Below are 20,034 nucleotides of genomic sequence, written 5' to 3' on the forward strand. Positions count from 1 at the left end.
TAAAAGAAATTTCACTTTTTATATTTCCCCCTTAGTCATTTACGCACTTCTAGGTCACAAGTACTTTTTAGGAAATCTATCTTTTTTCCAGAATATATTTTGACAGGCATCGTTGTATGAAATTCATCGACTTATATTTATTTTGAAACATGTAGATACATGACAAAACTATTATTATTATTATTTTGTATTGAAACATGTAGATACAGTGACAAAACTATTATTATTATTATTTTGTATTGAAACATGTAGATACAGTGACAAAACTATTATTATTTTGTGTGTGTATGACTGAACTGACTGGAACTATTTGAGATGTTTACGCAAGAAACGCCGACAAATGGTAAATATTAAATAACGGAAAAGGTGAAAATGTAACGACTGCTAAATTCGTGCTTTTGTGGAGGTAAGCATGTGCATGATTTATTTGTCCTGTAGAGAAATCAGAGAAGTGTAATCTATATGCATATTGATATGTGATAATTTATTTTAAAGTTAGATATACAACAGGTTAATATAATACACAGTTGGAGTTATAAACAGTAATCCCACAAAGAAAACTCACAAAACACATGGTAGAATGGAGAACAATAGATATAGAGTAATACACTCGCGACTCAGGTGTATTGGTTAAATAACAACAGTAATACACTCGCGGCTCAGGTGTATTGGTTAAATAAGAACAGTAATACACTCGCGGCTCAGGTGTATTGGTTAAATAAGAACAGTAATACACTCGCGGCTCAGGTGTATTGGTTAAATAAGAACAGTAATACACTCGCGGCTCAGGTGCATTGGTTAAATAAGAACAGTAATACACTCGCGGCTCAGGTGCATTGGTTAAATAAGAACAGTAATACACTCGCGGCTCAGGTGCATTGGTTAAATAAGAACAGTAATACACTCGCGGCTCAGGTGCATTGGTTAAATAAGAACAGTAATACACTCGCGGCTCAGGTGTATTGGTTAAATAAGAACAGTAATACACTCGCGGCTCAGGTGCATTGGTTAAATAAGAACAGTAATACACTCGCGGCTCAGGTGTATTGGTTAAATAAGAACAGTAATACACTCGCGGCTCAGGTGTATTGGTTAAATAAGAACAGTAATACACTCGCGGCTCAGGTGTATTGGTTAAATAAGAACAGTAATACACTCGCGGCTCAGGTGCATTGGTTAAATAAGAACAGTAATACACTCGCGGCTCAGGTGCATTGGTTAAATAAGAACAGTGATACACTCGCGGCTCAGGTGCATTGGTTAAATAAGAACAGTGATACACTCGCGGCTCAGGTGTATTGGTTAAATAAGAACAGTAATACACTCGCGGCTCAGGTGTATTGGTTAAATAAGAACAGTAATACACTCGCGGCTCAGGTGTATTGGTTAAATAAGAACAGTAATACACTCGCGGCTCAGGTGCATTGGTTAAATAAGAACAGTGATACACTCGCGGCTCAGTGGTTTTCGTTTCAATAAAACATGTTATTCAACATCAAAAACAAACTTTATAACACTTTACATTTTCAACAGGTTAAAACACCAAAAAAACACAAACTTTCTCTGAATCTTTGATGTGGATCTATCTTAACCAATACTTTAAGTGAAGCTTTCACCATATCTCAGGAAGAACCAATGTTTGTGTACAATAAAGAACCAACATAACAATGTTACGATCAACTTCGAGATGACATAGAGAAAGAAGCAAATATACGAACAAAGTAACAGATGATTAAAAACGTAAAACATGCAGTGTGGCGTTTCACGAGCACGTGAGGCTTTTTAAAATATGATAAAAGAACAAATAATTTTGAGCACTGTTTCAAATTCAAACGTCTGACGATGCGTGTACGTGTCTAATGATTTCTTGTTACACACGTGTCCATTGTTATACTTTTGGTTAGTAACGTATTAGAAGAATCTTTGGTTTTGTTTATAGGTGCAGCAGCACAAAGCTGCGCAATTGGCTGTCTGTGCTCCGCCCACCAAGGTGTCGAAACCCAGTTTCTACAGTTGTAAGTCCGTAGACATACCGTTGTGTCATTGAGAAAAGTCCAAGCAATTCTTAACTTCCCTCGGGCCTGACATGGCCAAGTGTGTTAAGGCGTTCACCTCCTACTCCGAGGGTGGCGGGTTCGAATCCCAGTCGCACCAAACATCCTCGCCATCCCAGCTGTGGGGGCGTTATAATGTGACGTTAAATCCCACTATTCGTTGGTAAAAGAGTAGCCCAAGAGTTGGCGATGGGTGGTGATGAAGAACATCAGAAGTTTTGCCATAGATATAAGATACAACTTTAAAATGGTTTCTGAAGATTATATTATGCTAATTAATTTCTGGGTAAAAAGGCTTGTTATTAATAATTACGTGTTAAAAAATAAAAATTAATGTTTCAACTTATTTTTAATTAATTATCTGAGAACACAATAAGATTCGTTAAATGCTCATGTACATATTATATACCATTATGTCCAGTATGGTCAGATGGGTAGTTACACCATACGGTACTTTTTCATTCCCTTTTGGGCCCAAGATGGCCAAGGGTATTTAGGCGTGCGACTCGTAATCTGAGGGTCGCTGGTTCGCATCCCCTTCACGCCAAACACGCTAGTCCTCCCAGCTGTGGATGCGTTATAATGTGACGGTAAATCCCACTATTCGTTGGTAAAAGAGTATCCTAGAGCCACAAAGCTACTCGAGGGCTATCTGTGCTAGCCGTCCCTAATTTAGCAGTGTAAGACTAGAGGGAAGGTAGCTAGTCATCACCACCCACCGCCAACTCTTGAGCTACTCTTTTATCAGTTAATAGTGCGATTAACCGTCACATTATAATGCCCCCACGGCTGAAAGGGCGAGCATTTTGGCGCGACGGGGATGCAAACCCGCGACCCTCAGATTACGAGTTCCACGCCTTAACACGCTTGGCCAGCCTGAGAGTTTGGATATATGCAGTGGGCATAGCACAGATAGCCCCATCGTGAAGCTTTTACTTAAAAACATTGATGACTTTCATGTGTGTGAACTTCAGGGGCGGGACAGATTTATTTATTTACAACGGGAATTAATTTTCTTGTTAGAGAATGTAACATACGGGTAATTCTTGATAAATTGATGAATTACGTGTTTTAGCCCTCTGTTAGGCAGTGTAACATACGGGTAACAAATATATTTTTGTTTCTTAATACATGTATAGATGCTTCAGTTCTGAAGTTGAATACCCTTACTTCCACGTGATAGGCTAAATAAGCCACTGAATTATTTTTTGTTGGTTACTCAACTAAACAATTTATATAATTGGGTTCAGTGTCTGTGTGTGTGTCACGTAACTCATCCTAAACCGTATCAGTCTTGAGGTTTGCACAAAGGTAAAGCTTTTTATCCAAACCTTTACGGAATTTTCACAGAGATTCCTCGAAAGCGAACCTCACATTTGGCTTTGATTTACATAGGAGCACGCGAATAGGAAAGGCCTATTGATTTCCGCTCACAACTTAGTTAGCGAATTATATTTGGATTGCGGTAATGGCCATTAAGGTGGCCATTAAACCGAAAAGATAGTGTAAACTGTTAGTTCAAGGATTAAATTATACCTTATAAATATAGAACATATACCAATGGATTCGCTAGGTAACATGCCCATTTAAAACTTACGAAAACATATTTTTTCGCACAATATATACCTAATTAAGTACGAAATCCGAGCAACTTTCCCCGTCATCTCTTCATAATGAGTACAGTGAAGGGTTAATAAATTTTTAGTGTTTGACAACTTGTATTAAAAGCGAAGAAACGGGTATTTGTATAACAGAACATTTGTTTGGACATTTAGTAACCATCGCGATATTTCATTCTTAGACAAACTTAAAACATAACAATCGATTTTCAGGACAAACATTCTGAAACAAAACAGTGATCTCACCTGTCAAATAAAATCCACTTTCTAATTACTGCCACTACCAAGAACTTGGAATAACCAAAAATATATATATTTTTTTATTGGGCTAGAAACAAAAGCCACGAATATCTTTATTTTATTTAAACCTAAAAACTCGTAGCTTCAAACAAATGCAGATGAGATTATATATTTTGAACCTGTAAATCATATCAGTCTGGTATACAAATGATGGTTAAAGTTGGGTTCAAGGAAACTTCTAGAGACGTTGCTGGTTTAACGTCATTATTTTACAGCCCTCTTGTGAAAGAAATAGGAACTACCCGATTCTTCCAGATTAAATTTACAGCAAATTATTAAATTTATAAATATAATACAATAATAATAATTATAATAATAATAATTCGCACGATTAGGAAACACTCAAAATACAAGCATTTGCGAACAATAAATTGAATTTCTTGAATTAAAATGATTTTTTTTTAAATGAAGTATATGTAGATAACACACAATACTAATGAAGAAATACGACAGAAGACAACTGTAGAATTTTCAGTATTATCCAATGGCTTAGCAGACTCCAAAATGAAGCTTTTTATTGGTGCCTTTTGTGCCACGTGACATTTAAAAGGGTAAAATGATTGGCTGACAAAACAACATTCTTAAAGAAAACTTCGAGTTTCGTTTTCCTTTTCAGTTCAGTCTCTACCAGGGCCAGATTAACCAAAAGGAAGAGAGGTCGGTTGCCTATGAAGCCCATGATTTCAAGGTTATGCTTTGATATTAATTTCTTTCTCAAATGTATGTTTAAATAGGAACTGTAGCTTTTCAAAAGCACTACATTTGATAAGAGATCATTTTAAAGGGCAAAATTTCAATGCAGAAAAATAACAACGAAAAAATCGCGAGAGTTGAGGGTAAGGGGGGAAAAGGGGCCTACAAATCTGAAGATACCACGTGGCCTAATGTGGACTTAATCCGGTCCTGGTTAAAACCAGTGATTTCGAAATTTCTTTCGATAAAACATCCTGTCTTAAAATGTTTCCACTTGACGTGGGAAAAAAAAAAGAACTAAAATATGAAATTTCCATAAAAGTAAATTCGTCGAAGATAATAAACACAAATTAAACTATAGCAATATGCTCTTCATATTTTCTTCGTCAGATTTTCGACTTTTAAAATATCAAGAAAACCAGTATTTTCGGTACGTGAAACCTTTTTCTTTTATTAGCTGTTTTGTTTTTTTCATTTCTCTTTTCGTGGGGCTTCTTTGGAAGTTTCCAAGTCTTGAATTTGGCTTTAAATACACGCGTACTAGGTCTCTCTTTTCTGATGAGAAATACAACTACCAATAACTTCACCACACCGAACATTTTGTCACGGGGTTCATCCTACTTCCAACAGGACAATTATAGGCTCGTGCGAAGTCGTAAGAATTCGATAACGGACCCAGAACTCTGAAAAGGATTATATTAAATTTGAATGACACATATATAAATATAAAAGTTAATTAACTACTGACGAGAGAAAAAGTGTTTAGCCAAGAAAACACCTCACCACCAGAATCAACGCTAAGGAACTGACTGTCACACTTATAACGCACCTGCAGAGTGTGGAGAACATTTTGTGTTATCTCAATTTAACAATAAATAAACGCAACTTGTAAAGGCGTTATTCACTGATATTCTACATAAAAAAATTAATAATCAAAACTTTCACTATCGTTCAGATCGTACCGTCAGTTGCCTTTTATTAATGTTCTAATAACATTTTAAATAAATATAAAGTAATAAGTGAACGTTTGGAATGGAAATGAATCTCTCGTCGTGTTTCTTCGACAGTGAATAATTAATTGAAGGGGTTTAATTCAACTGTCTTGCTTTCTACGAAATTTTACTGTAAAATTATCAAACAAAAACATTCTATACGAGGAAAAGTAAGCTAGGAATCCTTCTTATATCTCCTTTATAAAAATCAAGAAATTATAATTTTGTCATTGTTCTAAAAGCGCGTGACAGTTACTCCATATTGTATGAACCACATAAAATATATCAGTCCTAACAAACGTAAGTTTATATGTAATTAGTGTAAAGAATGCCAATAATGTTACCGTATCGGTCCAGGGCTGTGAACAGACGATCGGATTTTGGTAAGAGCGTCCTCTGGTCTCATGGTTCCACACCAGATCTAAAATAAATAAATAAATAAAAGAAAAAAAAATATTGCAGGGCTAAGAGAAAAACAAGGAATACCACACTTAAAATAAACAGTAAAAATCAATAAACATTTAATATATAAAAATAAAACACATCAAATTTAGTAGTAAAATAAAAACGTTACAGGTCTGAGAGAAAATAAGAAACTGCACCTCAAAGAAAAATTAATATGGACATTTTGTTTGCTATCAAGTACAAATATCTACGTCCACAATAAGCATTAAAACCTGGTTTCTACAGGTATAAGTCTGAAGACATACCGCTGTGACACTAGAGGGCTAGTTTGTTTTGTTTTGTTTTCTAATTTTGCTACACGAGGGCTGTCTGCGTTAACCGCCCCTAATTTAGCAGTGTAAAACTAGAGGGAAGGCAGTTAGTCATCACCGCCCACCGCCAACTCTTGGGCTACTCTTTTACCAACGAATAGTGGGATTGACCGTCACTTTGTAACGCCCCCACGACTGAAAGGGCGAGCATGTTTGGCGCGACGGGGATGCGTACCCGCAACCCTCAAATTACGAATCAAAGTAAAAACTTGACTTTTAGAACTTTTTCACGCATCGTGATATATATAATAACTTACTGATAAAAAATGCACAAGAAATAAACATTTAGTAATGTAAAAACAAAACATTAGTACGCTGTATGGTTGTTACAAAAAAAGTAATAATAATATTGATTTAATATAAAATATCGATCACTGTGAATTTAGACAGCATTAATAACAGTTTCCACACACACCTGAGCGAAGTTAAGAAAAAATAGTTGGTCGTGGGAAAGATGAAGACCCGGAAGTAGAACTTCTTTCCCATGCTTCAATACCCACTTCCGGTAGGCCTAAAATAAACAAGTTTTGTAGACAAGTCCAGATTATGTACCAGAAATTAACCAGTAACTAGACATCAATATATTCCACAGATGGGCAGTTGTGTTTTGGTAAATCTTACAATAAATACCATTTATTTAACGTTGTTTTTAGAGGCGTACTAATACCGATAATACAATAAATATAATTTATGTCTTATCGTTATTGTATTTATTTTCTAATGATTACTAATGCGTGTTAAAATTATCAACTGATATGCAACATTATTACAATATTTTTTCTATTTATTCCTATCCTATAGCAATATAGAATATTATTTTACGATGTGCTATTTATCCCTACACTATAGGTACTTACAACATTATATTACGATATGCTATTTATCCCTACCCTATAGGAACTTACAACATTATATTACGATGTGCTATTTATCCCTACCCTATAGGAACTTACAACATTATATTACGATGTACTATTTATCCCTACACTATAGGTACTTACAACATTATATTACGATATACTATTTATCCCTACACTATAGGTACTTACAACATTATATTACGATATACTATTTATCCCTACCCTATAGGAACTTACAACATTATATTACGATGTGCTATTTATCCTTACCCTATAGGAACTTACAACATTATATTACGATGTGCTATTTATCCCTACCCTATAGGCTATTTATCCCTACCCTATAGGACTTACAACATTATATTACGATGTGCTATTTATCCCTACCCTATAGGAACTTACAACATTATATTACGATGTGCTATTTATCCCTACCCTATAGGAACTTACAACATTATTTTACGATGTGCTATTTATCCCTACCCTATAGGAACTTACAACATTATATTACGATATACTATTTATCCCTACCCTATAGGAACTTACAACATTATATTACGATGCTTTATTTACCCTATAGGAACTTACAACATTATATTACGATATGCTATTTATCCTTACCCTATAGGAACTTACAACATTATATTACGATGCTTTATTTACCCTATAGGAACTTACAACATTATATTACGATGCTTTATTTACCCTATAGGAACTTACAACATTATATTACGATGCTTTATTTACCCTATAGGAACTTACAACATTATATTACGATGCTTTATTTACCCTATAGGAACTTACAACATTATATTACGATGCTTTATTTACACTATAGGTACTTACAACATTATATTACGATACACTATTTATCCCTACCCTATAGGAACTTACAACATTATATTACGATGTGCTATTTATCCCTACCCTATAGGAACTTACAACATTATATTACGATGTACTATTTATCCCTACCCTATAGGAACTTACAACATTATATTACGATGTGCTATTTATCCTTACCCTATAGGAACTTACAACATTATTTTACGATGTACTATTTATCCCTACCCTATAGGAACTTACAACATTATATTACGATATACTATTTATCCCTACCCTATAGGAACTTACAACATTATATTACGATGTGCTATTTACCCTATAGGAACTTACAACATTATATTACGATGCTTTATTTACCTTATAGGAACTTACAACATTATATTACGATGCTTTATTTACCCTATAGGAACTTACAACATTATATTACGATATACTATTTATCCTTACCCTATTGGAACTTACAACATTATATTACGATGTGCTATTTACCCTATAGGAACTTACAACATTATATTACGATGTGCTATTTACCCTATAGGAACTTACAACATTATATTACGATGCTTTATTTACCCTATAGGAACTTACAACATTATATTACGATGCTTTATTTACCCTATAGGATTGCTTGAGTCCACCGTTATCAGCAATATTTTCCCCTTGGGTCATTTTTCCATTCACCTAGAAAAGAAACTTTAATTGTATACATACATGTATATATCATTTTAAAGATTAAAATTCTTTCTGAAACATCCATTGAATAACTCGTAAGTAAAACTTCAGTTCTTACGTTCTGGTATCTCTATGGAATTGTTCTACAATCCACTTAATTTCGTACATAGACCATCTTATTACAATCTAAGGTTCACTGATGATTGGATTTATAATACCAAATACTCAGCATAGATGGATTATTAATTTCTTTAACAAAATTAGTGAATCATCAAATGAAAGGAAAATCCGTTGTTATTTAGATTTTCCAGTCTGCTCTTCGAAAGTATCGAAACCCGGCTTTTAGCATCGAAAGCCTTCAAATTTACGTCTGAACCACTGGAAGGTGTTTAAATAAACTGTAATTATGGGGTCGTGGCTCAAGGCTGTAGACATACTTTCAGGGGAAGTTTTCCTTTAAAACAACTATATATACTGATATAGTTTGTTGTTGTTTTGGTTTTTCATCAGAGTCCGTTTTGCAGTTTTAGCAGCCAGTGGTTCAGCCAATGAATAGTGTCAAATTTGACAATATCTAGAATAGTGTGACATATAGAAACTGTAGATTCTAACTAAATATCAACAGTGTTGTCACTTTTATCAGAAACAGTTTACCATTTGAATGACATTTATGTATTCTTTATTCTAATTTAGCCTTTACATACGTACAGAAGAGTGGGGCAAATACTTATAGGGTTTCAATAAAAACTTTGAACTCTTTATTAAAATTAGAAATAAACCAATAACGTTCCAGCACATCTTGACTGAGAAGTGACAACCGAAGGTTTCGTAAGATGGTATGACTAATAAATTGTAGTTAATTTTATACTGAATGGTTTAGTTTGGTCTCATTGTTGTGATTCAGAAAAATCGGGGGGCCCGGTATGGCCAAGCATGTTAAGGCGTGCGACTCGTAATCTGAGGGTCGCGGGTTCGTATCCCCGTCGCGCCAAACATGCTCGCCATTTCAGCCGTGGGGGCGTTATAATGTGACGGTCAATTGCACTATTCGTTGGTAAAAGCGTAGCCCAAGAGTTGGCGGTGGGTGGTGATGACTAGCTGCCTTCCCTCTAGTCTTACACTACTAAATTAGGGACGGCTACCACAGATAGTCCTCGAGTAGCTTTGTGCGAAATTCGGGTTTCGATACCTGTGGTGAACAGACTACAGACAGTTCACTATAAGTATCAAAACCTAATTTTTAGCATCGTAAACAGAATAATGGCCTAAAACCGTGAATAAGACAAACATGACATATAAGTCTAATGATAATAAAACTTACCGATAACTACTTCTATTTCTGCTTACTTTGAAGGCTATTGCAGCAACAGTTCAAAAACATACACAGATGAGGTGGGCTTAACCCTAAAGTTAAACTTTAGCAAAACGACAAAGTGAACATGTTGTACAAAAGAGCTTAAATCATTCTCATCGAAAGACCGACGTCGGTTTTAATTAATTCGCAACTTACGTTTAGTCCTACGTCTTCTAAAACGTAACTCGAATAATAATCAATAATGCACTGCGCACGTTCTCGAAATCTTTCAATTGTTCCATTGTTCCACCACTGCTTCAAGTTACCGTCTTTGTCGAACTGACGACCTTTCGAATGTGAAACAAATTTAATTAACATCAACCGGCTTAAAACTAAGAAGAAAAAAAACCAGCCACCTTATTTCTTGTTACCCTAAATCTACACTATATTTTTTTCGTTTATAAATTAAAGCAACGTAATTTAAAATTTAAAAATATAAGCTTTTCCCTTCCGAACATTACGTATTGATTCCTAATATATTAAAAAGCTAATACAAATATTTTATTTGTTTATTTTTACTTTTTTTTAATTACTGTACAAGAATGATAACTGAATTTTGAACATCTCAACAAAATATGACTAGTGTAATAATGGTGTCAGATTTATCGGTATTCTTGTGAGCAAATACTAAATATTTCTAACTTGTGTCGTCATGTTTAATACTAAATCTTCTGCCAATATGTTTTTTTTTCTTCTCTTAAATGTACAAACCTATTTTATAATGTAATAACAAACCAACAGATGGTGCTGTATAAACGTAACTGTGGGAAAAGTTGTCACTTGTCAGAACCAACTGAGAATGACTATAGTTGGTCGAACGTCGGACTTTCTTTATTCTTTTAGCTGGTATAATTTTAAAATGGTATTTAGTTTTATTGTCCGAGTAGTTTACGTTGCTGTCGCTTGTGAATTTTATAAAATTTAATTTGATTCGTCCTTGACCCACGTGTCGTAACAGAGTGACCTTTAATCAGTGATGTCGAGAAACCCACTTGTAGAGAAATATATATGCAAAAACGGCTCGTTTGGGTTGAGAAAATATTTTACATAGAAGAGCGAACAACGTTTCGACCTTCTTCGGTCATCGTCAGGTTCACAAAGAAAGAGGTAACTGACCGGAAGCTGACCACATGTTAAACCAATATAAAGAACGCCTTTATACCTATATTAATATAATAAAATAAATAAAATTATATATTCAAACATCTAACACCGCCCTCTACATTCCGACACTTAGTTACACAACCCTTTCAAACATGTGGACCTTTAAGCCATTACAGATAGTCGGTGATAAAAACTTTAAGCTCGTTTCCTAAACTAGTCCCATAGACAACAATTCACCTTTAGATGTATAACAGAATATTTTGTACCTTCTATGTTGAAGGTGAAAGCCACTTGTCTAAGATTTCTTTATCTTCATTGTCGAAACTACTACCCATCTCGCAACCAATGATCGCTGCCACGCGCTTACCAAAGGGTCATATTCGACTTTTAGTTACGGACCGTGTGACACACCGGTAGGACACACATTATGAGTAGCTTCAAAGAGCTAATTAAATATAATATAGTTACCCATATAAATATTAGACATCTGGGTTAAGTAAAAAAAACAACAACAACAAAGGCCTGGTTGGCACTAGGGTAGAAATTATTACTACTGATAGCAGTAAGCATGTTAAAGGTTCATTATCTTCATTGTCAAAACCACTAGTAATATTCTTACAACCAATGAGCAAAGTTTTCTTACATTTAAATAATCGCGTGGATAATGACTTGCGTTTCCTTACCTTTGTCGTCAAATCCATGGGTAATCTCATGACCAATGACCACACCAATACCTCCATAGTTGAGCGACCTATAATAAACACATGCTTATTATAAACCAAAAGCATCTAATGTGATTAAAAAGCTTTCGGACAAACTAATAATTATTCACTGAACAGGAAAAACAAATGTTTCCAAATGAAGATAATATCACTTTTTTATGATCAATTAGTTATCTAATAAATGTATAAGGAAATCGTATTCAACTGGCTCATTATTGAGTAATTAAATAGTTAACGATATTTAATTAGGAAAATGTTGAAGGCCATCGAATTTATTTACTAACCAAATAATTTAATATTGCCCAACTCATAAAGGTTCGTACTTTGTGAACATCCAATCAAAATTGAATTACGTCATTAACAGCGATATGCAACACAATATTTTTAACCCCTAAAGGCAGATAGATATATATATTTTTTTTTTTTGCAAAGAATATTTACGTGTTTCTCTTTGTTGAAGTAAAAGTCTACACAATGGCCTATCTGCACTGTGCCTATCACAACATGTAGCGAATCGATATGTTTAGCATTACGCCCCCTTCCGGCTGGCCCTTCAATTACTGAGGGAAGGCATCAATTTATTCGTTCTAGTTGACTGTTTTATTACCAATATTTATTATCAAGACCAAAACGGACCACAAAAACAATAAAATATTAACTTTGAAAGTAGCACGACACACTGAAAGAAAAAAAAAGATGGATTTATTTTACAACTACCTTGAGTAATTAAATAACGTATACCGATTAATTACTAATTAATTAAAAAAATCCAGATGTCCTTTCTATTTATAGATATCACTAAGTGGGTTGAACTGCACGTAATAAACAAGATACTTGGGTTGAACTGCACGTAATAAACAAGATACTTGGGTTGAACTGCACGTAATAAACAAGATACTTGGGTTGAACTGCACGTAATAAACAAGATACTTGGGTTGAACTGTACGTAATAAACAAGATACTTGGGTTGAACTACACGTAATAAACAAGATACTTGGGTTGAACTACATGTAATAAACAAGATACTTGGGTTGAACTACATGTAATAAACAGGATACTTGGGTTGAACTACACGTCATAAACAAGATACTTGAGTTGAACTGCACGTAATAAAGAAGATACTTGGGTTGAACTACATGTAATAAACAGGATACTTGGGTTGAACTACACGTCATAAACAAGATACTTGGGTTGAACTACATGTAATAAACAAGATACTTGGGTTGAACTACATGTAATAAACAAGATACTTGGGTTGAACTACATGTAATAAACAGGATACTTGGGTTGAACTACACGTCATAAACAAGATACTTGAGTTGAACTGCACGTAATAAAGAAGATACTTGGGTTGAACTACATGTAATAAACAGGATACTTGGGTTGAACTACATGTAATAAACAGGATACTTGGGTTGAACTACACGTCATAAACAAGATACTTGAGTTGAACTGCACGTAATAAAGAAGATACTTGGGTTGAATTGCATGTAATAAACAGAAGAGGTCCACCTTTTCAAAGCGCTCGGACTATGGCTTTTTTTATTACTCTGTATCAATATCTCTTGAACCTAAGTGTCTTTCTGACATCAAGAATGCCATAAGCAGGTGTCAGTTACAAATGACAGAATCTCTTCACTGTTTGTTTCTTTTCGAAAGATAACTACAAAGCTCGTTCTCACTAGTTTATTTGACAGCTAACGATAACTTGAGCTGAAAACAACAACAACAAAAAAATGGCTGTTTCACCAACGTTTCGGATAACGCTTTCTCCAAAACACTTTATATAAACCTAAAGAAAGTGCGAGTCGAAACGTTGGAAACTGTCTTGTTTTTCTGAAGCTGTTTTTGTTGGTAGAATGAATTCTTTACCCTAACAATTCTACTCTCACGACTTTAATGTTTACTTTCTATTCAGAGCTACATCACAGTTTCCACCTAATATTACTACATTACGAAGGACATACTTTGGGAAGTAATGACTGTAAAACAATGGCTGAAGAATTCCAGCTGGAAAGACAATATCGTTTTTGTTTGGGTTGTAGAAAGCGTTTACAAGAGCTGGTTCCGTCATCCACCTAGAAGAGACGAAATAACAAACAAATTTCTCAGTCCAAAATTGAAAACAGAAATTCTATAATAAACTTACTTCAGCCTTACTTCGGAAAGTCCTGATTGATAAAAATTAACTGTAATTTTTTCTAATAACATTAAATACGTAAAGTAATCTATGGTCCATTAAGAAAAGAACTTCCAAGCTGTAACGACGTACAGCATTTAAGAAACTGATATGTTGTTTTAACTACTGTACTAATAATATATCATTGACGGTTTGTCGCACAATTATTAGGAATGTGTGGATTATACGTTATCAAACAAATATTAATAATGTGTGTACTCCAAGTTAATGGACAAATATTAGTAATGTGTGAACTTCAAGTTAATGGACAAATATTAGTAATGTGTGAACTTCAAGTTAATGCACAACGCTTTTCGTTTTATGTAACTGTTAGGAACGTATCGATGACTATATGTTAAAAAAAAGTTACAAAAAATAACTTTATATTTTCAAACGGTAAAGTGTGTTTCGGCCTAGCGCGTAAGGCGTGCGACTCGTAATCCGAGGGTTCGCGCCCGCGTCGCGCCAAACATGCTCGCCCTCCCAGCCGTGGGGGCGTTATAATGTGACGGTCAATTCCACTATTCGTTGGTAAAAGAGTAGCCCAAGAGTTGGCGGTGGGTGGTGATGACTAGCTGCCTTCCCTCTAGTCTTACACTACTAAATTAGGGACGGCTCGGTGCAGCGGGCTAACAACCTACTCACTTTAAATACCTGTTGAAGAATCCGCAAGCGAGTGCGGCCCTATGTTCCTAGATGGAATCTACTGGTGATAACTAACTAAAGTGTGTTTTACACGTTAGCGTGTTTAATGTAACTTATAATTGGCCAACATGTTTATGTAATACGTATTACTCAATTCTAATTCGCCAGCATGTTTACATAACATGCACTATTGAGTTCTAGTTGGAAAACATGTTCACGTAATGTGCTTATTAGGTCTGCCAGGTATTAGGTTGGCCAGAATTTTACGTAGCATGTGCTATTAAGTTCTAATGGAACAGTTTGTTTACGTGACACGTTATATTCTGAGTCAGTGTATTATTCAAGCAATGTTAAAACATTGGGTACATTAAGTTGGCTTTGCAAGTCACTTTAACTGGTAATTGTAGTAAATAAAACGTTGGCTACCGAACATTAGTCTTTCTTCACCAAGAGCAGAACAAGCCTCACTTTTCGCGCCTCTTCAAAATCACACCACCCTTCAAAAACACCTGATTTTTAGATCGTTTGTGTACAATGTGTTTAACTCTATTTTGCGCATGTCACCAAATGTTACTGATTTACATTAGAAATTTAATTAGGCTATCTTATAATTAACGTTTACCAATGAGATCCGCAAATAATTTTAGTTTCACATTACAATCCAGTTAGTGGTTATGCACCTGTCGGGAGATTTTGAAAACCTCACGGACAAGTCGAAAAATAATTTTACGTCGAAGGAATAAGTAATTTTTTCGATAAAAATAACACTATGATTAAATTAAAATGAAAGAGAACATATAAGTTTACATTATTATATTTTACCGTAAAAAATAAACATGAATGTGAGATATCTTTACGCTGTATAAGATAGACAAAGAGTGTAAAACACCTTATGACATATAACATTGTTTATAATTTATCATTGTCTGTAGACTATAAAACTTCCTAGAATAAAGCACTGTGAAAGACTGTATTTTATTTACATCTACTTACTTGTCTTTAGTTATAGGCTGTCGAAGTTACGGAAGCAACACCTTAGGACAGATTACTGGACTTACATCTACTTACTTGTCTTTAGTTATAGGCTGTCGAAGTTACGGAAGCAACACCTTAGGACAGATTACTGGACTTACATCTACTTACTTGTCTTTAGTTATAGGCTGTCGAAGTTACGGAAGCAACACCTTAGGACAGATTACTGGACTTACATCTACTTACTTGTCTTTAGTTATAGGCTGTCGAAGTTACGGAAGCAACACCTTAGAACTGATTACTGGACTTACATCTACTTACTTGTCTTTATTTACAGGCTGTCGAAGTTTCAAAAGATTCTTCGTAGCTTCAACTTTAAGGACGTTCAACATGTTCACAAAAAACAGGTCCTCGTGGACAACCAACTGTAGAAAATCAAAACACTTTCACCAAAACGGATTCCATGTTGTTGATATTACATTTTCTATTTCGCCAACAAATAATTTGGTGTTTTTTTTACATAATGAGTAACCAACCAAAAAATTACGATACTCCTAAGTTGTGATAAACCGCCCATTTATGAAACTTTCTAGTTTCCTTACTAAAAACAAAATTCACTACCTACCAATACTTACCATGTCATATTCCTTAGATAGCTCAACAGGGTTCGTCAGAAATTCAGGATAACCTATTCTTTCATTCATGGCGTTAGCCTATTTTCAAGAAAAATAGAAAACCTATTTGACGTAACCCGAAACATCAACATGTATAACAGTACAGATCAGAAGTTTTTATTCTTTGTAAAATAAGAAATACACATTTAAACTACATAAAAACGTGCAAATTCCACAAAAAGTCCAGTATAAACCCACAGGCTTAAAAGTAAACATATAGCCAAATATGGCGAGAAATCCAACTGTTGGATTTACATAAAAGGAACGAAAACAAAAGTTAGTGTTGGCTTTGTACGTCCTTACGTAGAATTGCCTGTGGAACTATCTCCCCATCACACCAAACGTGCTCGCCCTTTCAGCCGTGGGGGCATTATAATGTTACGGTTAATCTCACTATTCGTTGGTAAAAGAGTAGCCCAAGAGTTTGCGGTGGGTGGTGATGACTAGCTGCCTTCTCTCTGGTCTTACATTGCTAAATTAGGAACGGCTAGCACAGATAGCCCTCGTGTAGCTTTGCGCGAAATTCAAAACCAAACCAAACTGGAACTATCACTTACGAGTGAAACTAACTGGTTCATATTCATATCACATGAGTCTTACCAATTTAACTAAAACATCATTAGACTTTGTGGTTATCGAGCCATGTAATTGAGTTTGATTCGAAGTTCCAATGTTTAAAAACTTGTTACCTCGTATCGTAAAATTACAGTTGTTTGATAACATTCAAACTACACACTCTACCACTACGACTTAGGCTATACGCTAATAGCTAACCAAGTAAAGTTCCTTTATAATAGCTACAATCTCTGATAATGCAATATCTAATTATGAACGTCTATTTTACCTTTTCCTTCGCTACCTGTCGAGTACCATCATCCATCCATTCATTTTCTTCAAGAAGTTCATTGAATGCGTCTCTTATGTTGTGGATCATTTCTAGAGCCTTGGCAACAAACACAGATGTTACACGGATGTTTCACCAGTCACACGTGTTTTGAATTACAACTAAACTTTGTGAGTTAGTTGCAAAAGGTTATACACTTAATGAAAACGTTGTCATGTACAAGGTTACATAGGATTATACACCTAATCAAAACGTTGTCATGTACAAGGTTAAGGTTACATAGGATTATACACCTAATCAAAACGATGTCATATACAAGGTTATAAATACAAAGTGTTTAACACATAATTATAACATTTTCTTGTAGAAAGGCTCAAACATACAATGTTATAACCTAATCATAAAGTTGTCATACATAGTGTTATACACCTAATCATAAAGTTGTCATACATAGTGTTATACACCTAATCATACAGTTGTCATACATAGTGTTATACACCTAATCATAAAGTTGTCATACATAGTGTTATACACCTAATCATAAAGTTGTCATACATAGTGTTATACACCTAATCATAAAGTTGTCATACATAGTGTTATACACCTAATCATAAAGTTGTCATACATAGTGTTATACACCTAATGATAAAGTTGTCATACATAGTGTTATACACCTAATCATAAAGTTGTCAAACATACAGTGTTATACACCTAATCATAAAGTTGTCAAACATACAGTGTTATACACCTAATCATAAAGTTGTCAAACATACAGTGTTATACACCTAACCATAAAGTTGTCAAACATACAGTGTTATACACCTAATCATAAAGTTGTCATACATACAGTGTTATACACCTAATCATAAAGTTGTCATACATAGTGTTATACACCTAATCATAAAGTTGTCATACATAGTGTTATACACCTAACCATAAAGTTGTCAAACATACAGTGTTATACACCTACTCATAAAGCTGTCAAACATACAGTGTTATACACCTAATCATAAAGTTGTCAAACATACAGTGTTATACACCTAATCATAAAGTTGTCATACATACAGTGTTATACACCTAATCATAAAGTTGTCATACATAGTGTTATACACCTAATCATAAAGTTGTCATACATAGTGTTATACACCTAATCATAAAGTTGTCATACATACAGTGTTATACACCTAATCATAAAGTTGTCAAACATACGGTGTTATACACCTAATCATAAAGTTGTCATACATAGTGTTATACACCTAATCATAAAGTTGTCATACATAGTGTTATACACCTAATCATAAAGTTGTCAAACACACAGTGTTATACACCTAATCATAAAGTTGTCAAACATACGGTGTTATACACCTAATCATAAAGTTGTCATACATAGTGTTATACACCTAATCATAAAGTTGTCAAACACACAGTGTTATACACCTAATCATAAAGTTGTCATACATAGTGTTATACACCTAATCATATAGTTGTCATACATAGTGTTATACACCTAATCATAAAGTTGTCATACATAGTGTTATACACCTAATCATAAAGTTGTCATACATAGTGTTATACACCTAATCATAAAGTTGTCATACATAGTGTTATACACCTAATCATAAAGTTGTCATACATAGTGTTATACACCTAGTCATAAAGTTGTCAAACATACAGTGTTATACACCTAATCATAAAGTTGTCAAACACACAGTGTTATACACCTAATCATAAAGTTGTCATACATAGTGTTATACACCTAATCATATAGTTGTCATACATAGTGTTATACACCTAATCATAAAGTTGTCATACATAGTGTTATACACCTAATCATAAAGTTGTCATACATAGTGTTATACACCTAATCATAAAGTTGTCATACATAGTGTTATACACCTAATCATAAAGTTGTCATACATAGTGTTATACACCTAATCATAAAGTTGTCATACATAGTGTTATACACCTAGTCATAAAGTTGTCAAACATACAGTGTTATACACCTAATCATAAAGTTGTCATACATAGTGTTATACACCTAATCATAAAGTTGTCAAACATACAGTGTTATACACCTAATCATAAAGTTGTCAAACATACAGTGTTATACACCTAATCATAAAGTTGTCAAACATACAGTGTTATACACCTAATCATAAAGTTGTCAAACATACAGTGTTATACACCTAATCATAAAGTTGTCATACATAGTGTTATACACCTAATCATAAAGTTGTCAAACATACAGTGTTATACACCTAATCATAAAGTTGTCAAACATACAGTGTTATACACCTAATCATAAAGTTGTCAAACATACAGTGTTATACACCTAATCATAAAGTTGTCAAACATACAGTGTTATACACCTAATCATAAAGTTGTCAAACATACAGTGTTATACACCTAATCATAAAGTTGTCATACATACAGTGTTATACACCTAATCATAAAGTTGTCATACATAGTGTTATACACCTAATCATAAAGTTGTCATACATAGTGTTATACACCTAACCATAAAGTTGTCAAACATACAGTGTTATACACCTACTCATAAAGTTGTCATACATAGTGTTATACACCTAATCATAAAGTTGTCATACATAGTGTTATACACCTAATCATAAAGTTGTCATACATAGTGTTATAACCTAATCATAAAGTTGTCATACATAGTGTTATACACCTACTCATAAAGTTGTTAACCCTGTTTTTTTATTTTTAC

At 34.2% G+C, this 20,034-nt stretch overlaps 1 protein-coding gene across 4 annotated transcripts in view; it reads right to left on the reverse strand.

Moving 5' to 3' along the window:
* Positions 1-469: 469 nt before the first annotated feature.
* Positions 470-20,034, reverse strand: part of LOC143227864 (neprilysin-1-like) — a 75,243-nt gene continuing 55,678 nt past the window's right edge. For all 4 annotated transcript variants that reach the window (XM_076459215.1, XM_076459213.1, XM_076459216.1 and 1 more), the window contains exons 11-20: positions 17,307-17,405; positions 16,424-16,501; positions 16,110-16,213; positions 13,960-14,070; positions 11,954-12,021; positions 10,323-10,453; positions 8,756-8,821; positions 6,850-6,945; positions 6,003-6,079; positions 470-5,349 (exon numbers count right to left, since the gene is read on the reverse strand). In XM_076459215.1, coding sequence (XP_076315330.1) covers positions 5,250-5,349; positions 6,003-6,079; positions 6,850-6,945; positions 8,756-8,821; positions 10,323-10,453; positions 11,954-12,021; positions 13,960-14,070; positions 16,110-16,213; positions 16,424-16,501; positions 17,307-17,405 — 930 coding nt within the window. In that variant the 3' untranslated portion in view covers positions 470-5,249. The remainder of the gene's footprint in view (positions 5,350-6,002; positions 6,080-6,849; positions 6,946-8,755; positions 8,822-10,322; positions 10,454-11,953; positions 12,022-13,959; positions 14,071-16,109; positions 16,214-16,423; positions 16,502-17,306; positions 17,406-20,034) is intronic.

This window comes from Tachypleus tridentatus, chromosome 10, assembly GCF_004210375.1.
Source record: "Tachypleus tridentatus isolate NWPU-2018 chromosome 10, ASM421037v1, whole genome shotgun sequence".
In the NCBI taxonomy this organism is placed as follows: Eukaryota; Metazoa; Arthropoda; class Merostomata; order Xiphosura; family Limulidae; genus Tachypleus; species Tachypleus tridentatus.